At 38.7% G+C, this 25,702-nt stretch overlaps 1 protein-coding gene across 2 annotated transcripts in view; it reads right to left on the bottom strand.

Moving 5' to 3' along the window:
* The window catches only part of TXNDC11 (thioredoxin domain containing 11), a 72,995-nt gene that overhangs the window by 35,195 nt on the left and 12,098 nt on the right, over positions 1-25,702 (bottom strand). The window contains exons 3-5 of one of the 2 annotated variants that reach the window (XM_070412969.1): positions 23,370-23,467; positions 16,810-16,939; positions 7,576-7,669 (exon numbers count right to left, since the gene is read on the bottom strand). In XM_070412969.1, coding sequence (XP_070269070.1) covers positions 7,576-7,669; positions 16,810-16,939; positions 23,370-23,467 — 322 coding nt within the window. The remainder of the gene's footprint in view (positions 1-7,575; positions 7,670-16,809; positions 16,940-23,369; positions 23,468-25,702) is intronic. The other variant, XM_070412970.1, reaches the window with a different exon arrangement.

Here is a 25,702-nt window from a genome sequence, read left to right as displayed (position 1 = left end):
TTATTGATTTCAGAGAAGAAGGGAGAGGGAGAGAAAGAAACATCAATGATGAGAGAGAATCATCTATCGGCTGCCTCCTGCACAACCTCCACTGGGGATTGAGCCCACAACCTGAGCATGTGCCCTGGTCAGGAACCGAGACCTCCTGGTTCATAGGTCAACGTTCAACCACTGAACCATGCCGGCTGCACAAGATGGTATGATTTTTTTTAGATACATGGATTCAAGGAATCAAAATATATACAAAGACCACTAAATTTGGTTCTGAGCTTCCTACACAACTTTTGCTTTCTCCAATTCCTTATATCTTCCTCTCTCTCTAGTTCTTTTTTTTTTTTTAAATATATTTTATTGATTTTTTACAGAGAGGAAGGGAGAGAGATAGAGAGTTAGAAACATCGATGAGAGAGAAACATCGATCAGCTGCCTCCTGCACATCTCCTACTGGGGATGTGCCCGCAACCCAGGTACATGCCCTTGACCGGAATCGAACCTGGGACCTTTCAGTCCGCAGGCCGACGCTCTATCCACTGAGCCAAACCGGTTTCGGCTTTCTCTCTAGTTCTTAACACATTGCGTACCACACAGAAATCTCTAAGACATACGCCAGGGACTGCACGTTTTTGGGCAAACTGCACGTTATTTAAATCATCATAATGCACTTTAGGTGTTGTTTTTCAATAATTATAACATTTTTATTTACAAAAACAATTAAACAATTAAAGTTCCTAGTACTTTTTTAACGTATGGTACTGCGTAAAACATTTTCCTCAATGAAAAGGGACCAAACAAAATTTACATAAGTATCTAGATTCGCTCCTTTTTCCATGGGTGTGAAAAACGAGAACACTCGTGAGCGGTCCTTAACAGACGGCGTGCGAAACACGAGAAAACTCCTGAGCGGTACAAAATGTGTTAACACACTTACCTGAAGGCTAACCCCTCATTCTCCTGGGAAACCCTCCACACCCCTAGTGCCAACTCCTCAGAGCAGTCTTCCCTGACCTAATCCAATCAACTGACCTCCACGATCCAACAAAGCTTGTCATAGACCTGTCACCACACTCATACTATGGGCAAGCCTACATATTGGCCACACTAGCTGGTGGCACTACCGATGTCAGGGAACAAGTTTTATTCATCTTTATAGCTGTAAGTATAGTGGATCCTCAAATGTTTGTTGAAGTATTAAGTCATGCTTCTGAGTCTAACTTAAAGTGTGAGGAGATCCATTTTTGGCCTTAGTTCTTATGTAGCAGCATTTACAAGACTTACGAGATATGTAATAATGGGAATAAAAGCATCTTTTATGATATATGATGACAACCTTGCTAAAATAATAGCAACATATTAAAAAGTCAATTTTAAGTATGGGTGCCAAAAGTATGAAATTCATAATATGTTTATTCTAATGTACATTAATCAGTACCCAGAGGACATGACAGATAGAAAATGATTTCCTTCTATGAGTGAGTGTAGTGACAACTATGAGATTATCAGAGAAAACCAAGGGATCCTAGAACCATCTTCATTCATGGGCAATTGTTAAACCCAATGCCTGGTCCAAACTCTGAAGAGTTAGACCCAGGGCCCTGGCAGGTTTGGCTCAGTGAATAGAGCATAGGCCCATGGACTGAAGAGTCATGGGTTCAATTCTGTTGCCCAAGAAAACTGACATCTTAGGCAAGATTGATGCTGAAATTGCTTTATTTTCTTGGGTTCCTGGGTCCCTTTTTTGTTGTTGTTGTTGCTAATCCTCACCGGAGGATATTTTTCCATTGATTTTCAGAGAGAGTGAAAGGCAGGGGGAGAGACAGAGAGAAACATTGATGTTAGAGAGACACATCCATTGGTTACCTCCCAAATGCACCCCAACTAGGGTTCGAGCCTGTAACCGAGGTACATGCCCTTAACCAGAATTGAACCCATGACTTTTCAGTCCATGGGCCTATGCTCTATTCACTGAGCCAAACCTGCCAGGGCCCTGGGACTAACTCTTCAGAGTTTGGACCAGGCATTGGGTTTAACAATTGCCCATGAATTTCAGCATCAATCTTGCCTAAGATGTCAGTTCTTTGTTTCTTAAATGCCTTTAAGAATGTCACCTACAGGGTAAGAAAATCCTACCCTTCAGACCTCTTGATGTTGTATAAAAAGCTTTATTTATGAATAAGGATATAGAGGAGGGCGATTTTATATATACTGACTCAATTCTACCAGCAAAGCATAGCACTATCAGATGCCACCGGGTGGCACAGAGGGACCCTACACTGGAATTATAAGTTTTTCCCCCTAATAAATTCCTCTTTAAAAAATTCATTACAACAGTATTTCCCAAAGGGCGTTCCTTAGAAAACTGATGCCACAAAGTTCCCTTGGCAACTAAGTTTAGAAATTCGTAAGGGTGTTAGAAGGGAGTGAAAATGTTGTCTTTAGTTAATAGTTTAGTGTATTTCTTTTTTTCCGTCACCATTTATCCCCCCTACATCCTCCTCTTTCACCTCCACCCACTCCCCTTCCCCCAAAAAACACACTATTGTCTGTGTCCATGAGTTCTTCCTCTTTTGCCTTTTTTGCTCAATCCTCATCCCCTCAACACCCCCCCACACACACACACACACAAAGCTGCCTGCCTGCTCTCTATGAGTCTGTCTCTATTTTGCTTGTTAGTTCAGTTATAGTGTATTTTCAAGGTGACACTTAAGTATCATGTGAATTTCAATTCAATTAATTAGGATTTTAGTGTCAGGGGACACTGAGAAGCCAGTGAAAAAAGTAAGAAGAATGAACCAGGCAGGGGCACCAAAGAGTTCTGTTGTAAATGATTCCTACAAATTGATCTATGGAACCTGAAAGGCCAGGCATGAGGTAAGTGGTGGTGGTGGTGCGAGGGGACCCAAAATGACTTAATGTACCACTACTAAAATCATTCTCATTTGAGCAATTTCAAGATAAAATGCCCTTTATTAGCCAGTCATTCAACCTCTCAGTTACAACATTGATCAAGCTGTAGGAGTAAGAAGGCAAAACTTTGGCTTCAAGGCACTCAATAAATATTATCTGAACAAATTCTTTTCATTCAACCTACAGAGATGCAGACAGTTCTATAGTGAAGACGCCATGAAGTACAGAGAAGCAGATATGGAGTGCTACAGGAAAAGGGAGGAGGAACACCTGTGCCCACTAGTTGGTCAAGTTACATAATACCTGGTGTAGATGCTTTTAAGAAAACAGACACAATACTTACTTAAAGTGCTTTCAGCCAGGTGGCTTTCTAATTAAGCTATTTTAAGACTATTACTTTATTCATAATCCGATGTATTTCACTCAGATGTGACTTCGTAAAACAAGCATTTAACTCCACCCTCTCCACCCTCTCTAATTTGAGAGACAATCTCAAACACAGAAAAGTCAAATATTTTGTTTGAGTTTCCAGATTCTGTCCAGGGCAGACAAAGGGTAAGGATCAGGCACTGCCAGTTCTCGAGCTAGTGCTGTACTCCCAACAGCACTGCACCCCTATTGTAGGTTGAATGAAAAGAAGAGTACTTCAATTTATTGCAAATTTTCTTTTTTAAAAGAAGTCACTAACCACAGAAGAATATAACATTTTACCAGAAAACATTTTTACAGCAAATAATGAAATAAGATGGAAAAAAAAATCAAGTAAGCAACCAGGGAGAGGGAGAAGGAGGGAAGGGAGGGGGAGGGGGAAGAGGAGAGGGAGAAGGAGGGGGAGGAAGAGAGGGAGGGGGAGGGGGAGAGGGAGGGGGAGGGGGAGAGGGAGGGGGAGAGAAGGGAGGGGAGGAGAGGGAGGGGGAGGGGATGGGGAGGGAGAAACATCAATGAGAGAGAAACATCAACATTGATTGGCTTCCTCCTGCAAGCCCCCTGCTGGGGATTGAGCCTGCAACCCTGGGTTTGTGCCCTGACCAGGAATCCAACCAGTGACCTCTTGGTGTATGTGTCAATGCTCAACCACTGAGTCACACTGACCCAGCAAAAAAAAATATTTTTTAATCAAGAAAGAAAAAAATTCACAATTCGGCCAGTGTGGCTCCGCGGTGGAGCAAGGACCTATTAACCAGGAGGTCACGATTCAATTCCCGGTTAGGGCACATGCCTGGTTGCAGGCTCGATCCCCAGTGTGGTGAGTACAGGAGGCAGCCAATCAATGATTCTCTCTCATCATTGTTGTTTCTACTTCTCCCTTTCCCCTCCTCTCTGAAATCAATAAAAATATATTAGAAAAAAAGAAAAGAAACCACAGCCTTGGCTGGTGTGGCTCAATCCTGAGCACTGAGAGGTGACAGGTTGGATTCATGATTAGGGCACATGCCCAAGTTGAGGGCTCAGTCCCCAGTCAGGGTGCATATGGGAGGCAACCTATTGATGTTTCTCTCTCTCTCCCTCCCTCTCTCTCGCTCTCTCTCTCTCTCAGATTAATAAAGAACACATATTTTAAAAAGAAAAAGAACCACAGATTTAATTACACAAAAATATAGAACTGCTATATAAAAAATGATAATAAACCAGCTAGGAAAACAATAAACAGAAATATAACAAAGGGTTACTGCCCACACCACCTAACAGGCAGGCCTACATAAACTGACAAATCAACCCCAAGACTGAGATCAACAGGTAAAGGACATGGGTAACTGAGATGAAATAGTTAAAACAACAAAAAGAGAAAGCAGTTAACATTAAGCGCTGAGGTGGTAAGTAAAAATCTCCCTAATTTCCTTATTATAATGTGCAAAAACATCAAACATTAGATAAATAGTATTAAAGGAATGGCAATGGTAAAGTCCCATGGAAACAGATCTTACAACATTCTTGAGGGCAGGAATGGGCTACCCGCCCTCTTAGCATCCCCCCAGCACCTAGGCATGATGCTTCATATATGGTACATGCTCAAAATATTTGTAGACCAATGCTCAGCTAGTCTCAAGGATCAAATGCCACGGGCTATTTCTAAGATAATTTTTAAAAAATTACTAAGGCAATGGAAAGACGTGCGTTTTGTAAATGCTTGTGGCTTGTTGAATGAGAACATCTGCTTTCTACAACAGTCTAAACACTTCTTCAGTTAAGCTCTATAGCCAAATGTTAAGTGTGTCAAATGTTCCTCAGGCCTTGTTTTGTATACAATCTAAACACAACACTAACCCAGAATTTACACTTCAAGCTGTACCATTAAAAAAGTAGTGTGTGGCCGAAACCGGTTTGGCTCAGTGGATAGAGCGTCGGCTTGCGGACTGAAAGGTCCCAGGTTTGATTCCGGTCAAGGGCATGTACCTGGGTTGCGGGCACATCCCCAGTAGGAGATGTGCAGGAGGCAGCTGATCGATGTTTCTCTCTCATCGATGTTTCTAACTCTCTATCTCTTTCCCTTCCTCTCTGTAAAAAAATCAATAAAATATATTTAAAAAAGAAAAAAAAAAGAAGTGTGCATATGTTTCACTTATTGAACATCTGCTATTAATAAATAAGTTAAAACTATTTGACTTCAGGGTAAGAGAAAGAAAAGACGGAAAAAAGCCTAGATGCCCAAAGCATGATTTACTTTAGGTAGTCCTTCATAGCACATACTATGGAAAATCATTCTAAATTTGTCTTTTTCTTCTAAAAATGGTTCACTAAGCTAAGTGGCAGATTATCCACAAAAAATTAGGTGAAAAATGATTAATTAGAATGAATCTCACTTCTTGCAAAGTTCATATGCAACAGGATTTTACAAGACTGAACTAGAATCACAAGATAGGAAAGAAATGTAATAAAGCTAAGCCAGACTAGATTTATTCTAAGAAATTTCATGTAATCATTTGTCAAAATTAGTGAATTTTGCCCAAAGAGCTTCATTTTGTACCTTCAAGTAGTTTTTACCCATTTAATGCCTTCCTTTGCTTAAAAACAGAAAAGAAAAAAATGGGGATGAAAGGCTAATGAAAGGTTTTTGCAAAAAGCAGCAATATTTTGGAAACCTCTGAATGAAAAGTAATACAAGATGAATCATTATAGCACATTATATAAACTAACTAGGTAACTAAATATCTTTCCACAATCTTGAAATATCCTTTGACTAAGAACTTGAATGCTACCATCACTTTAGTGAATGTCTCTAGGTTTCCCCTTCACATGTAATCTTCAGTTGAGATCTTCTTCAAAGGGCTTTACTTTTCGAAGAAGATTTTTGAAAATCTGCTTCTTAAGCTTAAACTGGTAGTATTTCGTTTTCAAAATTCAAACTACGTCTTCTTAATCATCTGAAGCTGTGTAGCTCAAAGTCTTTAAAATGGACAGAAGACATACTATGTGTCAGCTTGATCTCCTCTCCCAATGTCCCCTGATCAAAAACATGAATACAGTAGATTCTCTGTGCATAAAACTTTAAGATAATGTATATATTAAAATGGCCAGTCATATAATTGTTTGATGTATTAATAGTATACTATTATAACCAAAAAATAATAATAAAGCAATCTAATACGCAGTAATAGAAGGATAGTTACATATTTTTGGTTGAGCTACTGGGGAAAAGATGGTATGGCCGTTAATCTGATCACTCACTTGGCAAATAGTGATTGAGCCCCTGCTATGTACCAGACACTGGATAAAGAATGCTAAACTGAAGACACATGGTCCTACCTTAAAGTCTCACAGTCTGGGGAAGAACACAGACATTAAACAAATCATCTCATAAATACTAACCATGTTAAGTACTATGAAAGAAAACAACAGGGTACCCAACTGAGATTAGAGATTGCAGAAATAATATTTGAGGGGATTCTTAGGTATGAATAGGGGTTTGACAAATGGGGAGTTGAGCCCTAGAGACCGGGGAGGCAGGGGGCACAGTATAGGCAGAAAGACTTAATACATGCAAAGGCCAAAGTGTGAGGGAAAAGGGACTAGAATGAATACTAGTTAAGTGACCATTGGTCTAGCCCAGGGAAGAGCAAGGGGCTTGAACCATTGTGCTAACAAAGGAGATGGAGACGAGAGAGCAGATGAAAATGTATTCCACAGAGAATGGACACGGTGCTATAACTGATATAAAGAAAGAACATGGAACAACATGAAAAAAGGGGCATGATACAATGTTTAATTTAAAATGTAGGACCTCATATAATATATGATTTAGCTAAAGTGAAAAAAATACATTTGAGAATTGTGAAACTGGCAGTAGGCTTATAGTGTAATGTAACATGACTTTTATACTTGCAAACACTTCTTAAAGGAAATGTATTCCTTAATTATGGTACATCAACTGACAATATAACCATTACAAAGTTGGACCAGAACTTATAACTATGAACACAAAAAAGAAATTATGATATAATAAAATTTAAAGTGCAAAACCTATAATTGCAGACAGTATGATCAAGTTACATTTTAAAAAGCTAAACATTTAAGAGACTAGAGAACATAAAACAATACAATTATTTAATACAAATACAGAGAAAAGGAATCAAGAAAATGAAAGTAATCATAAAGGTAACACATGCAAAAGAAGCTATCAATATACATACATTTTTGTTAAAGTTCTAATGTCTTACTATAAATGGTTTTTACCTTTCTTTAATGAATGTAATGCTGATGTGAAGAAGGTCAAATAACCAGGTGGCTGGGGTGAACCATTGAAGTCAAAGTACCCAAGTACTCCAGGCTGCAGGAACAAGAGCAGAATCAGGTGACTGAGGTATCACTAATCATTGTGCAATGGGGACATTTTAAAACAAGAAAGACATGCCATTATAATTTGACAATTGTCATTTGCTGCATTTCATTTTTTTAAAAAGCCTAACCACATGAAAAAAGTTGGGGTTTAGAGTGGACCTTTCCTTCCATTTAGGCAAAAGGGTTAAGGGATACAATTGCAGCAGCTTTTATAGGGGGAATTAATTCAGAGCTGAAACTTCCTTCCCTCTTCTTAAGTAGGTCTTTCCACTCTCGGTTGACAGTTCTCCTAGGTCCCTGGTTCAAAACCTCACCATCAAGTACAAGTACTCATTTACTTCTGTTTGGCAACTCCAGACAAGCTGTCAATTTCCTTGTAATCTTTCTTAGATTTATTTCTCCCTCAAATGGCTTTCTTGCATCCCAACACCCCTTCACACGTACTGGAAATCAGGTTAAATCTGATTTGCTCCACTTGTGTTCCAGGTAGTTCTTCGAGGGGCTCTTTTCTCCCCCCCACCCAGAACCCAGCATTCTACCATAAAAACCCTCCTCTCTTGTCAGATCAGTCTGCAAAGGGCCCATCTCCTACTCTCTTGCTCCTCTTCCCCCACAAACTTATTTCCACCTGTTCATTCAACTTCTCTAAGCTTAGGACAGAATTCCCCTCCATTCTGCTAAACCAATAAATTATCTCTTCCATATACATCCTGCCTTCCTGTTCAGAGTAATTCCTTCCATCGCTAAAGGCCCTGTGGCACTCATTCTCTCTGGTTTTGTTCTGAAATGATTGTATCTGTCTTAAGAGCCAAACTGAGATCCCTGAGGAAAGAGTGCTGAGCTTGGAGTCAGAACACTTAAGCTCAAGTCCAAAAGCTAAATGATCTTGGGTGAACCCTTCAAAGAGAAACCTCAGTTTCCTTATATAGCAAATGGGTCAATTCATCATAGGGTTACTGAGAAAAATGAGCTTGATGAACTACACAGCACTAGGCAAATGTAAAGAATTCTCTCTAGCTCTAAAGCATGCAACATCATGCTCTTAATAAATAATTGTGGAGCTGATTTGATCATTGGGGCAAAATCAGACCCAAAAGATAAGGCAGGAATTTCATCTGTTGGTAAAATTTTAAATCAGTAATTTGTATAAAAAAAGAAAATTTCTGATCTGTAGTGGAACATACTGTCTTTCAAATCCAAATCACGTGCTTACTCTCATAAAATTTTTTTTATTTATTTATTTATTTATTTATTTATTTATTTATAAAGCTAGAGGCCCAGTACATGAAAATTCATGCACTGGAGGGGGGTCCCTCAGCCCGGCCTGCCCCCTCACAGTCTGGGAGCCCTCAGGGGTGGGAGGTGACCTGGTGATCAAGGGAAGGCGACGCCCATCACACCTCTGCTGCTGCCACTGCCGGCAGTGCAAGCCTCGGCCGGCCCTGGTCACCTGAGCCTCAGCCGGCCCTGGGCGGCTGGGCAGCCACCATCCGAGGCTTGCCTGCATCTTGGGCCGGCCCTGGGTGGCTGGGGGACTGAGGGGACTGGGGGACTCCAGAGTCAGGCTAGTGGAGTGGCCACACGCCTGCTACCGCGGCGGGGCTGAAGGGACTGGGCGCCATCATCTTGTGGCTGTGGGTGCCGCCATCTTTGAGGGTGTGACAGTCAATTAGCATATCCCCTCCTTATTGGCTGTGGGCGCCGCCATCTTTGAGGCAGGGCAGTCAATTAGCATATTCCCTTTTTATTGGCTGTGAGCACCACCATTTGCGACAGCATGAGGGTCAATTAGCATATTCCCTTTTTATTAGATAGGATATATTTTTATTGATTTCAGAGAGGAAAGGAAAGGGAGAGTGAGATAAAAACATCAATGATGAACGAGAATCATTGATCTGCTGCCTCCTGCATGCTCCACACTGGGGATTGAGCCCGCAATCTGGGCATGTGTCCTTATCTGGAATCGAACTGTGACCTCCTGGTTCAACTACTGAACCATGCTGGCCGGGCAAGATTCAATTTTAAATAAATCACTTGGTTTTTATTCTGAGAGAAACTGAGATAGTCAGAATGCTGAATCCTAATACTATCTAAGAAAATCCAGCAAATAACCAATTTCTAAAAAAACTGAGAACATCAGAAAACAAAGTATTGAAAACAGAAATTTTCTTTTGCTAAACTCTTATAAAATCTTTTTTTTTTTTAATCCTCAGTCGAGACTATGTTTAGAGATGAAGGGAGAGAAAGAGAGAAAGAACAATGATGTGAAAGAGAAAAATCAATCGATTGCCTCCCATATGCGCCCTGACCAGGTATTTGAATCCACAACTAGGAATGTGCCGACTGGAAATCAAACCCGCAATCTCTTGGTGTATAGGACAGTGTTCCAACCAACTGAGCCACCCAGCCAGGGCTCCTCCAAAATCTTTTTAACAAGCCAATCCAGAACTGGCTGAAAGTAGAATTGCATACTGTTTGGGTTTCAAACCATGCTACGATGGTGTAATAAACCTTACTACAAAGAACAAAAGAAAGACAAATCTTCAGATATTCTAGTCACGTAGTTAATGTTGGATGCAAGATTACAAAAGTGGAAACAAAATGGACTCATTTAAGTTTCTTTATATTACAACCAATCTCCCAAACCAAAACCAAATAAAATAAATTCATCTAAATACTAATAAATGTTTCATTGCTAAAAATTAAATGAGATGAATGTCACATCATCTTATCACCAATGACTTCACAGAAGTGAACATATGGCCCATAAACACATTTATATCTACATGAATGTATGCAATTATATATATGTTTATATATAGAAATGCACACATGTACAAACATTAATGGAAGTAAAAAAGTTTTTAAACCTGAGTCTTCAAGAGAAACCGCAATAAACCTTTAAAAATGTACAAAGGGCCAAACCGGTTTGGCTCAGTGGATAGAGCGTCGGCCTGCGGACTGAAAGGTCCCAGATTCGATTCCGGTCAAGGGCATGTACCTTGGTTGCGGGCACATCCCCAGTAGGAGGTGTGCAGGAGGCGGCTGGTCGATGTTTCTCTCTCATCGATGTTTCTAACTCTCTATCCCTCTCCCTTCCTCTCTGTAAAAAATCAATAAAATATATTTATTTAAAAAAATGTACAAAGGTTGGACGATTTGCAGGGGTCCTTTGTCGACATTTCTACAGGTTTATTCTTGTCGAGGGCATCACTGCTGCAATTTTCCAAGGGGCTACATAGCTTGGACAAAGGAGCCTATCTTCAGAAGAACTGGTATTGAACTTTTCAAATACTTGGACCAAAGAAATCATAAACAATACAAAGCAAGTAATATGATATGCAAAATTATTTTCTTTTCATTGCCAAAAATGCAGATAAGATTCAACAACTATGAGACAATTTAAAGCTTTATACCAGCTATTTTAAAACATACCAAAAAAAAAACAGACAAAATATATTTTAAGTATTATTTTTAAAATATTCACCATAATGTGACAATCTGTATAAGTTTTGAAAATTGGCCTGTTTGAGGATGTAACTTAAAATTAATATTTCAAAATAATAAAAAGAAGAAATAAAGTGCTAATTATCTGTTTATTTCTATTACAAATTATCATTTAAAAGTTACTAAACTGGCTCTGGTTTTGCTTAAGATCAAACAAATTTTGCAACCATTTCCCCAAAGTTTCAGTCTTGCCTAACAGAAGCTGTATTTGAAAGGTGATTACATATCTCAGAGTTCCTTCCACAGTTCTTTCTTAAATCTGGAAAAAGGGGAGTTTGGGGAATATAACCCATGCATATTCACATATGTAGATCTTTCTAGGTCAAGGTCCCTTGTTTGCTCAGCTGCAAATAAACCAGGGGCTAATTCAAAGCACAACTGTAACCCTGCCTAATATATTTTGAGGCTCTCTTTCAGCACATAAGCCAGCCTGACACTGGGTTATATAGTTGGGGTGCAAGCCCTGCTGGTACATAAGTTGTCCCTCCTCACTCTGCTGCTTACCATGTGTAAGATCACCTGACCCCAGATTCCATCTGCAGTGTTTGTATTAATCCACTCCCAGATTCTTACAGCTATCAGGTAAACAGTCACGGGAACTCAACTGCAAACAGGACACTACTCAACCCCCTACACCTTGTTTATCTGTTTTCCTTTGTCATCTACCTCCACTTTAGAACTCCATGACACAGAGGCTCTCTCTTGTTCACCACCATGTTTCTAGCACAGAGCAGACACAAAATAAACATTTGTTAATAAATGAATGGGGATAAAAATGTGAATAAGACAATACTCTTTTATCAAGTTTACAATTTAGCAAAAAACATAACATAATGAATGCCACATTATAATTTGACCTACTTTGTGTTTTTAATTCCATTCCATAATGTACAGTATATTCAGTACCTGCTAAAATGAGGTTAAATAGACTATAGGAGGCCAGCAAATCCTCATGAGCATTAAATATTTATTTCCTAAGTGAATACTATTTGCAGTTGGCATAAATTTCAGCAAATGATGTACACAACCTCTAGTGGTGTGTTTTTATCAGTGGCAATTGAAATATTTCTGCACTAATGTTAACTCACACCTAGAATACTTAAAACTATTTAGTCCACGGTGCTATAAAACTATAAATTGACAGAAACAGTATCTCTTTATTTGCTCAACATTCAGAGTATTTTTACTAACAAATAACAGTATAACAGCAGGTAGCAGACATTCTATTAGATGTTTCTCCAAAATACTCAGGTTTTCTGTCACCTGGCAATTTACTCAACACCATGCTTCCACCTCCAAAAGATTCCCAAGCCTTTTCCCAACCCGCTTAAATGTAAAACAATTTAGTTTACCATAACTGATAAGAATAAATGAATGGATACATGCAAAATCACTACTCTTAAATGGATAAATTATAGAAACTCATGAAAAGACTTAGAAAATATTTTGGCCGCATATGTAAGATAAGAGTTAAATAATATTGCTGGCATTTAGTGGGTAGAATAAAAAATACAAATCAGATGATTCTGATAAAAAAATAAAAAAGAGCCTGGCTGGCATGGCTCAGTGGCTCAGGTACCAACCTATGAACCAGGAGGTCACAGTTCAATTCCTGGTCAGGGCATATGCCAGGGTTGCAGACTTGATCCCCAGTGTGGAGTGTGCAGGAGGTAGCCGATCGATGATTCTCTCTCATCACTGATGTTTCTATCTCTCTCCCTCTCCCTTCCTCTCTGAAATCAATAAAATATTTATAAATAAATAAAATAAAAAATGAAGCATTATTGATGTAGAAGCTACTGACACCGTAACCAATTGATACTTAAAAAATACCAAAATTATGCCCTGACCCGGTGGCTCAGTTGGTTAGAGCATCATCCCCAATATGCCAAGGTTGTGGGTTTGATCCTCGGTCAGGGCACATACAAAAATCAATCAATGAATGCATAAATGGTCTAGACTGTTCACAAATATCTAGATTAGAGACAAATGAACCAATTGATGTTTCTCTCTCTCAATTCCTCTCTCTCTAAAATCAATAAATTTAAAAAATACAAAAATTAGAAGAGCCATAAGACTAATGACTTTGAAAGTGACATTACCATCACTCAGTCCTATCTCCTTTCCACCAAACTTAATGTCCACCAAAATAAAAATGACACTGGGATATGCTTCCCTATGTTGTCCACAGTAATAAATCACATTTTCCTGTCTGTATCTTAAATAGGCAAGAAGAACCTCCAGGAAGATGGATTCTACATTTAGAATAAATGAAGTAAAATTTCTTAACATGGTTTACAATGAGATGACTTAAAGCTCTTGAGCTCCCTCTGTAGTATGCATTGGCAAGTTCACTTCAGTTTTTCACTAAATTCATTATTTATAAGGTAGCTATGATTTTAGTGCATATCTGGGAAGAAAATTCTAGAACCTATTCTGTCTCAATATTATGATTATCATACATAGAACACTCCCAGTTCTGCAGAATAAATGCTAATGACCCAATAAATAATAGCAGGTTGAGAGAGAACCAAGATGGTGGCATAAGTAAACGTCTATACTCGCCGCCTCCCACAATCACATCAAAATTACAACTAAAATACAGAACTACCATCATTCCAAACCACCTGAAAGCTGGCTGAATGGAAGTCCTACAACTAGAGAAGTAAAGAGGAAAGCACATTGAGACTGGTAGGAGGGGCAGAGCCTCTGAACGGGCTGGTCCCACACCCATGTGTGCCATTTTTTTTAAAAAATATATTTTATTGATTTTTTACAGAGAGGAAGGGAGAGAGATAGATAGTTAGAAACATTGATGGGAGAGAAACATCGATCAGCTGCCTCCTGCACATCTCCCACTGGGGATGTGCCCGCAACCCAGGTACATGCCCTTGACCGGAATCGAACCTGGGACCTATCAGTCCGCAGGCCGACGCTCTATCCACTGAGCCAAACCGGTTTCGGCATGTGTGCCATTTTTTAATTGGGAGGGAGATCGTCCCTGCAGAGGCTGAGAAGCAAGGAGTCCCAGCGCCACACCAGACCTTAGCCCAGGGTTCCAGAGCTGGGAGGAGAAGTCTACGGGCTGTAAAAACCAGCAGAGATTGTGGCTAAGAAACACGAAGGCTGCTGGAGACCCAGCTGTTCCTTTTAAAGGGCCAGCGCACAAACTTACTAGGACTGGATACCTCTGAGCTCCAGCACTGGGTGGCTCTGGGGGACCCAGACACATACGGGGAGCAACTGGATTGTCTGGCATCATGGAAGAAACTCGGGGGTGGCTTTCTCGCAGACAAGGATGTTTGCAGGGGTCACTGTTCCTATGCTCCTCCCCCATTGCAGGGCTGACTGGCAGCCATAGCTAAGTCTCAATCAGCCTGGAGCACACTATTTGCTCCATCTGAGGATTCCCTGAGACCCTGCCCCATCCAATCTGCAGCCCTGCCCAAGCTGTTTGCAGCAGCTTTTCCATATGAATGGCCTGTCCTGGCTCAGACTTTGCTAAAATCAATCAAACAAGCTGCAGCTGGTAACAGCATGCCCCAAACCTATCAATAAAAGGCCCAAGACCAGGCACTAGTACCAACCTGCCTAGCTTTAAGCCGGGCCTCACCTCCTACAAAGCAGCTCTCCCACTATAGTCACAGATGGTCTTCACAACCAATTGGCCTGGAGGCCAACTCCTCCCAGAGACGCCAACAGCAATCAAGGTTCAACTACAAGACTGTGCACACAGCCCACACAGGAGCACACCTAGAGTGCCCAACTCAGGTGACTGAGGAGGCTGAGCCACTGGGCCCTACAGGACACCTATTACAGAAGGCCACTCTACCAATTCCAGGAGACATAGTAGTTCTATCTAATACATAGAAACAAACACAGGGAAGCTGCCAAAATGCGGAGACAAAGAAATGTCACAAATGAAAGAAATGGAAGCAAGCAAACTACTGGATACAGAGTTCAAAACCATGGTTATAAGGTTACTCAAGGATCTTCATGAAACTTTCAAGGATCTTAGTGAGAATGTCAAAGATATGAAAAAGGTCCAGTCATAAATTAAGCATACACTAACGGAAATAACAACTTACAGAGATTCAACAGTAGAGAAGATTCCAAGAATTAAATCAACAGACCTAGTTAGTGCTACCAAAGACACTAGGCCCAAATGCCCTACCTCCCAGTGTAGCTCGGGCCTACCAGCCTACCCAGGCAAAATGGGAGACAACATAGTGAGGACCACGGAAATCCATTATTTATCCACCTTAAGAGTAAAGAATTTGCTCTAATGTATATTGAGAACTACAAGCAGAACTAAATATTAATACTGCTGCTTGGGGAATCTGCTCATAGTTAACATATAAATAGTATTTCTAACATGATTGAAAAAGCTGTTAATGATGTTCTAGTGAAAGAAATTAATATCCGATCTACATAGAATCTACATAGCACAAAAATTCAATCCATCACTATTACTGAATTCTAAATTATGAGGTCTGGATTCATATGTTTTTTATCTGTATCTGGTAACTTAAGGTCCTGATTTTATTGTATCTAAGCACCATTTTTCATTTTTGCTAGTTCCCTGGTAGTCTAGTACAGTGGTCGGCAAACTGGCCCCTTAAGTGTGGCTCTTCCACAAAATATCACGTGCGGGCACGCACATACAGTGCGACTGAAACTTCGTGGCCCATGCCACGGGGCCAAAGAGCTGCATGTGGCTCACCAGCTGCGGTTTGCCAACCACTGGTCTAGTGCAGTGGTCGGCAAACTCATTAGTCAACAGAACCAAATATCCACAGTACAACGATTGAAATTTCTTTTGAGAGCCAAATTTTTTAAACTTAAACTATATAGTTAGGTACATTGTTATTAATTTAATTAGGGTACTCCTAAGGCTTAGGAAGAGCCACACTCAAGGGGCCAAAAAGCCGCATGTGGCTCGCGAGCCTCAGTTTGCTGACCACGGGTCTAGTGGATTCAGCCCTTTCACTTGTTGTACCCAAATATGACTTTACACTTGCTCCAATAAATTTTTGTGAAACTATTTTTACAATTTATTGAGATTATTTTAAGCTTTATACTGGTCTCCCAATAATAAACTGTCCTGCACATACAATGAACATCCTATAAAAATAATTTATCAGGTGTTGAAATTAGCAATGGAAAAGCAGTTAAGACCTTAAAATAGTTATACACTTAAAATATAAAGGAATGTATTTTCAGTTTTGTTTTGCTTTGAAAGGCTAAACTATAACTGACAAGAAAAACCAGATACCTCATCAGTAAGATGCCATAAAGCATCAAATAAAATTTTTAGAAATTTGCCGCTGTATATAAATTGTAAGTTAATTATTACATACTCTAAGTTAATTGTGAGACAAAGTTTGTTGAAAATTCCCAAATAAAAAATAAAGGTTTTGCAAAGCATTCTATTTTCTTAAAACTCACTTGGTCAAACCATCCCAATAATCAAGTATCTCAAAAAGCATTTAATTGGGGCTTATCTATAACGTAACTTTTTAATTGCTACAAAATCAGGAGGTAAAAAAACTTTTCTATACAAACAATCCAATACAACCCGGTGAAGTCTTGGGAATATAAGGAGATGTGAAAGACAGGTACCTCGTAGTTTGAGAGAAAATCTAGTAATTCTGATTGAGATGGGATGTACAGAAGTGGTTTCATCACCCGGCGGACAAACTTCTCAATGTAAACAGCACTCATGGGGCCTTTGTATTCGATTGGTCCAAAACTAGTACCAAAAAAATAAAAAATAAAAATAATACACCATGCATTAAACCTGTAATGTGTAACTGAAATCATCAACAACATAAAATGAAAATGTCCTGCTTTAGGATCCTGACTGGTTCACAGTTAAGCAGCCTTCTTTGTCTTAAGAGGCAACTGGAGAGCCAATTAAGAAGCATTTATGTGAGGAAAGATACAGCAGCCATTACAAGCAATCTCTGAAAAACGAATTAATTCCCGCAATATTTCCTTAAAAAACAAATAGAAAGGCAACCTTGGAAACTGGCCAAAAGCTAAAGGATTCCAGGATCTGAACCACACAATTCAATGTAGAGAGGCAGGCTTTCCACTGAGCAGTTGGCCCTTGGCCTACTAAAAAGCAGTTATTAAATATCCCCAACTTTGCCATTTTGGCTCGTGGATAGAGCATCGACCTATGGACTGAAGGGTCACAGGTTTAATTCCGGTCAAGGGCACATGCCTGGGTTGTGGGCTTGATCCCCAGTGGGGGGAGTGCAGGAGGCAGCCAATCAATGATTCTCTCTCATCGTTGATGTTTCTCTTTCTCTTTCCCTCTCTCTTCCTCTCTGAAATCAATAAAAATATCTATATATATAAAGGCTAATATGCTAAGTGTCCATTTGGGTAATGACATCATGTAGCAATGCCCAGCTTCCTCTCCCTAGTGACTAGCCTCCTTGCAGTTTCTTCAGCCCAGGAACACAACTTGCTTTATAGCCAGGTGGAAACATTTTACAGTGTAACCAAATGTCTGTGAAGCATTTTCCCCTGTCTCATCTCATTTGATCCTCACAGAAGTCCTGGAATAGGTAGATAGGAGACTGGGTGGAATCCTATTTTCTTTTCATTAGCCGGAAAACAGAGATTTAGAAAGCTTAGAAACTTGACCCGACTGAAAAGAAGAAATGGTAGACCTTGAAAATGACTTCAGGTTTTCTCATTGCGCAGAATATAGTCAAACACTGCTGCAGTTAAATATTTTACCCTTTGTTCTCCCTGCATGATCTACAATAATAATCTGCTTTGTGTTGATATTTACTGCTGTGTTGCTGACAATTACCTGAAAGAGAAGTTGGGGTGCTTCACTGGGCTGGAAAAAGTTTAGCTAAATCAGAAAGCAGGTCTAATTAAGCAAGTTTATTCTATATCTATAAAAGGCTAAGTTGACTCATGCATGTGCAATACATATAAAGCTCTCGCTGGTGCCAATCGCACAAGTGTCTTTTGATCTGTCATTGTCCATCGTGAATTTGGTTGACACTTCTATTATAAAGAAAGGATGAAGAGAATATTAAAATATTTCTTCTAATTATTTTCCTTTCAATGTGCACAAATTCATGCACTGGGCCACTAGTATTAAATAAAAATAAATATTCACATAGGCACTTACACAAAGGATCATTAATTGAACGTTAAACCCAGTTAAAGCTTTATTACAACAAAAAATTATGTGATGGTACAAGTCAGGGGCCTGTATAAATGATTTTCCATTCCAGTTGTATTAGGGGATGCATAGGAATTTGATTTGGTATTGCTAAGAATACTACTAATATTTGGTTAATCTCCTAATAAGCTGATCAGAATATTCAAATGGCTTTCTTTGATTTTGTACAATACCAACAGATATTGCTCAAATATAATTGGATGGTATGTGGAGTGGGTAGGAAATAGAGTGACATTCAGCAACTCCATAACCATTCTTCTCTCTAAACAGAAATTGACATTAAGCTTACTGTTAATAGCAAGAATAGACAGAGCAAAGTAAAGAATTATAAAAATGTCATAGTCATAATAATATAATATTTGACTACAGAAATTAACACAAATATATAATGTGATAAGATAAACACAATTCTTCAGTGTGCACTGCAGAATGATGCAAAGAAATATTAGCACAAAAAAGTAAAAATAGCATTCTATGTGCACAACTGGGAGACAGTTAAGAATTCTATAATTCAAGACTTATTACAACTAATTTATTAATTTTAACAATTAGTTTAAAAAATCACCATCAGCCCTACCCAGTATGGCTGTGTATAGAGCATTGGCCTGTAGACCAAAGGGTGCTGGGTTCGATTCCGGTCAAGGGCATGTAACTTGGTTGCAGCCTCCTCCCCAGCCTGGGTTCTGGTGAGGGCTCATGCAGGAGGCAACCAATTGATGTGTTTCTCTCACATCGATGTTTCTCTCTGTCTTTCCCTCTCTCTTCTGCTCTCCCTAAAAATCAATGGAAAAATATCCTTAGGTGAGGATTAACAAAAAAAATAAAAATTAAAAATAAAACAAAAATAAAAATCACCACCATCAACAACTCCAGCAATCATGAACAATTTTTAAAGGCCTGGCTGGTGTAGCTCAGTGGTTGAGCATCAACCTATGGACCAGGAGATCACAGTTCGATACCCAGTCAGGGCACATGCCTGGATCATGGACTCGATCCCCAGTGTTGGGTGTGCAGGAGGCAGCCAATCAATGATTCTCTCTCATCATTGATATTTCTCTCTCTCTCTCTCTCCCTCTCTGAAATCAATCAAAATATATTTTTAAAAAACAAAAAATAACTTTTAAAGGAAGAAATAAAAAATCATCTGATAACTTATTTTATTCAGCAAAAAGGAGGCAACCAGTCTGGAAACCTCATCTATTCAAGCAAACAGACTCTGCTGAATTTTCCTGGCATGATGTTATAGGGTTCCAGTGACTTGTAATGAGAAGATCCCAGAATGCAGGATGGGGGACATGTTTTAGCAACATGCTATAGTCATTGCTGTAGGACAAGCTGACCTAGGGCTGCTGAACTTTATATAGTGTTTTGAGAAACTACTGCCTCAAAGCCTTTATAACTAGTATTAATACAAGCCAAAAAAGTGGAATCGGTGCTCCCTTTGGCCGCACATATCCATTAAAAAAAAGTGGAATCTAGTTTCACAAAACAGAAGTCTATTAATTTCTTTAAGCAGCTACAACTAGGTAAGTCATACAAACAAACACAACACACACAACAGTCTATCCAGTGATGAGACAGACTCAAGGATGACATTTGCAAGCACATTAACCAAAAAAATCTCAAGACTACCAAATACTAAGAGAGTTTAATTAAAGGAACACATTCATTCATATGTGTTTCATGTAAAATAGAGGGCTTGAAGATTCTTAAACAGAATATGAAAAGGCTACCTTTCAGATATTTCTGTGCCTTAGCACTTTCTTCTGTTTTTGAGACATTGGGAATGACTTACCAAGTGAAAATTTAACAGATAAAGATGAGGGGCAAGCACTTCAAGATGAGTACTAACCTCAAAGTCCTCATCTATATAATGAGAGGAGTGGACTAGATTTTTCTAAAGTTCCTTCCATGACTTTTCAATCTTTCTATAAAACTAAGAAAACAAGCAGCGTAAGACAACATTGCACACTCCACATAAACCAAAATGACATTTTGTATTCTATTCAAGGGAATTCTAATTTTAATCAAGTTAAGTCCACCTCTGGGCAACTGGCTTGGTTATATATCGTTGCAAGTCTTTTACTCCCTGCTAGGCATCTGTGTCCTATTTCCTATTTCCAAGAAAAGAAACGCAGGGACCTTCATGAGGCAAGCTCATTATCCATTTGACAGAGCACAGAGTTTTAGAACCTTCAAGTATAGCACCTTATACTTACCTTAAAAAAAAAGAAAGAAAAAAGAGCCCTAGCTCAAGCATGTCAAACTCAAAGGCTAACACAAGCCAAATAAACAAGGCTTAAGTTTATGTGGGCCACAAAAAAACAAGTTTCAATTTTCATAGAAACGTAGGTTTATTTTGATAGAGACATGCTGAATACAAAGGGCTAAAATAAATGAGTAATTGTTAACATAAAATAATAGAACATTTTAATAAAAATTAGTATTTTTCTTGAACATTAACTTACCAGACACTGAATAACTGCACAAATTAATAAGCATAATGCAAATAAACCTATTTTTCTTGTTCTTCGAAAGCAAAATATTTCCTGTTGTGCACACCAAACAAGTCGGTACAAGACTAATGACATGGCAATTGGCTGCTAAAATATTCGCTGTATTAGTGGAGAGAAATGGTGCATGATTGTAGATATCAGTCACTAGCGAACACTGTAGTTCGTTATTAATAATTATGTATAGCAGAATATTGTAAAAATTAAGTTACTACACTTTTGTTAAAACATTTCTTACATACCATTATATTGGCTGGGCCGCAAACATATTCATAGTGGGCCGCATGCGAAACATGAGTGTGCCCTAGCTGGTTTGGCTCAGTGGGTAGAGCATCAGCCTGTGGACTGAAGGGTCCTGGGTTTGATTCTGGTCAAGGGCACATGCCCAGGTTTCGGGCTCAATCCCCAGTGTGGAGCTTGTAGGAGGCAGCCAATCAATGATTCTCTCTCATCACTGATGTTTCTATCTTTCTCTCCCTCTCTTTTCCTCTCTGAAATCAATAAAAATATATTTAAAAAAAAAAAGAAGGAACTATGAGAAAGTTCCTCTGAGAAAGTATTCATATACAGTGGGGCCTTGACTTACAAGTTTAATTCGTTCCAAGACCGAGCTCGTTAAGGAGCTCTTTAACTCAAATTACTCTATCAACTCAATGCAAAAAATCGGCTGTGAGACAGCTGGTATCTCAAAAAACTCGTTAGTCGGGACACTCGTAAGTCAAGGCCCCACTGTATCTAGAGGAAAATTTGAAGTTGAAGATGGGGTAGGAAAGTATGTTTTTGCCCAAATACTATTTATTAGCTCCCGAGAAGTAAAATTATGTGCCACACAACATTTTATGTTAAAGTCATGGAAGTGTAATGGAGTATGACAGATAATCCACAAATGGTAATTTATTGATGTTTGTTATAAATCCCCATTGATTAAGGTCCAAGAAGTTTGTAGTGAGGGAAAAAATAAAATCTAAAAAGTAAAGCTCTTACTAATCACATCTTTTTTACCCATTTTACCATCATTAACAAACTTTAAGACAACTACATTGAACAAAGTCCAGAATCCATCAAATGTCTTCAAAATCCTTTAAGTCAAATTTTAGACATTACTTAACACCCATAGCAATGGTCAGGCAGTACTCCAAAATCAAGCACCAATATTTTTCTGCAGCAAAATGAATAAACTGGCACCTTAAGTGAGATAAAGACTATAGGCAGCCTCTTATTATTTTAGGCTAGATGAATATATTTGGGGACAAAATTTATAAAGTCTTTAGGTTTCTAGAGCTCTTTGGATTTCAGAATTATGGGTACAAAACTATGTACTTGTAGTAATTTTCTTCCCAGTTGAAAAGATGGGAAGATACCCTCTTGATTATGCTATCCTGTCAAGTAACAGGATAAAGACTTCTATGTATTTTTATACGACAAAACTCTTTTAGAATATTTGAAATGTATAGCCACACAATGGAGTAACTGGTACTATTAAAAACAAGGCTTTAGAATATATGTAATGACATGAAAAGTAAGAAAAACCAGTTTAGTTCATCTGTGTGGCTCAGTGGTTGAGCGTGAACCAGAAGGTCACGGTTCAATTCCCAGCAGGGCACATGCCCAGGTTCCAGGTTCAATTACCAGTAGGGGGCGTAAAGGAGGGAGCCAACCAATGATTCTCTCTCATCATTGATGTTTCTATCACTCTCCCCCTCTCCCTTCCTCTCTGAAATCAATAAAAAAATATATTGAAAAAGAAAAAGTTTAGGAAAAAATATTACTACAGCGTAATGTTTTTTTTTTATTTTTAAAGGAGAGGGTGTATTTGTAATAATAAAAGGGTAATACGCTATTAGACCAGACGTCATTCCAGATTAAGCCAGGGCTGGAGGGAAGGCAGCTGGGTCCTGGGTGCTGGAGGGAAGCTGGTGCTGGCAGCCAGGTGAAAGAAGACCTACTCTTGCATGAATTTTTGTGCATCAGGTCTCGTGTGTGTGTGTGTGTGTGTGTGTGTACAGAATATAAATCAAAACACTTAATGATTACATATGGCTGATAAAATAATCCAGATCCTTTTTTTATTTCTGCTTACACGTGTTTTCTTTTTGTTTTTTTTTAAAATATATTTTATTGATTTTGTACAGAGAGGAAGGGAAAGGGATAGAGAGTTAGAAACATCGATGAGAGAGAAACATTGATCAGCTGCCTCCTGCACACCTCCTACTGGGGATGTGCCCGCAACCAAGGTACATGCCCTTGACCGGAATCGAACCTGGGACCTTTTAGTCCGCAGGCCGACGCTCTATCCACTGAGCCAAACCGGTTAGGGCTTTTTTTTTTTTTTTTTTAAATATATTTTATTGATTTACACGTGTTTTCTTAATCTATCTAATATTTTAAATGAAAAAAAATCACTTCAAAATTGATAAACTTAGTTGGAATTAGAAACATTACTTAAAATGTCTTACCTCCGATGATACAGATATATTACAGGAAAATAAAAGAAATGCTTCTGTTTTCTGCATTTCCCCTGGTTCCACCAACAGTTAATTGCCACAAACAACACCTGCAGAGTCAAAAAAAGTTTCAAATGACTATGAATAACAACTGAAAAACTACGAAGACTTAAAAGATAAACTTGTAGATATGAACTATTCCTCTCTGAAACAGAAAGTGTAAAAAAATTGTTTCAAGAGTTCAAAGAAGGTCATCACTGACTGCTACAATAAAGAAATAAATTTAAAAAAAGACTCTTATCTACAGTGTCTAGCTAGGACTAAATAATTTGGAGTCTGACCCAAGAGGAAAATGATTTCCTTTGAATTCTAAAGTGAATGAGCATCAGAGCTTTTCCTAAGCATGATTAACATGAAAACTTGGTAAAAAGATATGTCTTTTGATAGTCAAACTGAGTATCTGAGAATGAAAAAATATACAAATCAAACATCACAAATTTCCAAAGACCATTTTAAATGATTACATTAAAAACTAATAAAAAAACAGATGATTAAAGCTATTTTCTAAAATATAGTACTGAATAGCAAAAATATGGATTAAGTACATATTTATAGATGGATGTACTTAAGAAGTGTCTCTATGTCTGCAATTTAAAGTCACTTTTAGATGCCTTATACTTACTAGATAGCAATATTGCTCAAACTTAGTGGAAGCTCTTTATAGCTCTTTTTGGAGTCTATGTATGAGAAAGAAAAGCAAAAATATTTTTACTTAAGGTTGACATCTCATTTTTTTACCCAAATATAAGGCAGAATTTACCATGGTCCCTCATTTTACTAAGCAATGTGGCTCAAAAGATTTTTGCCTGTTTCTGAAAATAAGCCTGTTCCTTTTCCCTATTGAGAACTTGGAAAGGAACTACGAAAATTTGGGGGGGAAGGGGGGAAGCAGTGCCGGTCAGTTGTTTATGGCACTATGACCTCAATCATTTGTCCTGTGATGTTTAACAAACTGTTGTGCCCTCTAAGTCTGAGGTCTTGCCTCAGAAGAACAGGAACACCAGCATCAGCTTATAGAACTGTTGTGAGGAACAGCGTAGGGCAGTGATGGTGAACCTTTTGAGCTCGGCGTGTCAGCATTTTGAAAAACCCTAACTTAACTCTGGTGCCATGTCACATATAGAAATTTTTTGATATTTGCAAGCATAGTAAAACAAAGATTTATACTTTTGATATTTATTTTATATATTTAAATGCCATTTAACAAAGAAAAATCAACCAAAAAAATGAGTTTGCGTGTCACTTCTGACACGCGTGTCATAGGTTCGCCATCACTGGCATAGGGCCAGGCACTCCCAAATACTATTCCTATGTAACCACTCTAAAGAGCATATTACCTAAGTTGACAATAAGATAATAAGTGATTGATACCCTAATATATAATATATTACAACCAATCTCCCAAACCAAAACCAAATGAAATAAATTCATCTAAATACTAATAAATGTTTCTTTGCTAAAAATTAAATGAGATGAATGTCACATCATGTTATCACCAATGACTTCACAATAAGTATTCTCTACTTATTCTTTAAATTCAGAAAATTTGGGGAATGATTGGCAAAGTGGTGATTTCCTTTATGCTAATATACTACTTGCCTCGAGTGCTCCATTACACTTCCTATTTCCTCCCTGGAAGTATCTGCCAGTGTGGTTACTATTTGCCATTTGAAAGGGGAGAGGGTGTAAAGGAAAGACAGGAATAGATCCAATCCATTGACCCACAGTTGGAACACAAAATCATACCCCACCCCAAAGAATCAGTGTTAAGGGAATGAAGAGTTATATTTAAACAGTAATTGGTACTACATTCGGGGATATATAATGGTTTAAAATACTTTACTAGGCTGAGTAGGAAGCCTAGTCACCATTTAAAACATTGGTTCTAAGAAAAACCAACTGAGAGATCCAAATGAACTTCTGAAACTCAGCTGCCTGCTTAAGTAACGTCAGATCAGTAGGTCCCAGCAACAGCCTCTTAGAAGTCTGTGGATGCTTTTTAGCGACTTGCAATAACTGGGGAAAGGAGGGAGGGGGCAGTGGGGACAGGTAGGCTACAAGGCATGTGGTGGGTGGTGGGCAGGGACTGTGGTAGATACCCTGCAATGCTCAAAATTGCTCTGCAAGGGAAGATTCATCCCAGAGCAGTTTTAAATGCCCTGCCCAACACTGATGTTGAGAAAAACCCATTTGTTATTATTAGAGCCCAGAACCTAATTCCATTTTATATGTGAAACCAAAACATGGTTTTTGTATACACTGAATTTCTCAGGAAGGCAACTTCT

Source organism: Myotis yumanensis, unplaced genomic scaffold, assembly GCF_028538775.1.
Source record: "Myotis yumanensis isolate MYYU_CA2020_CCGP unplaced genomic scaffold, mMyoYum1.0.hap1 SCAF_4, whole genome shotgun sequence".
Taxonomy (NCBI): Eukaryota; Metazoa; Chordata; class Mammalia; order Chiroptera; family Vespertilionidae; genus Myotis; species Myotis yumanensis.
The sequence above is the reverse complement of the archived record's forward strand: the minus strand, read 5'-3'. Positions and strand labels throughout refer to the sequence as shown.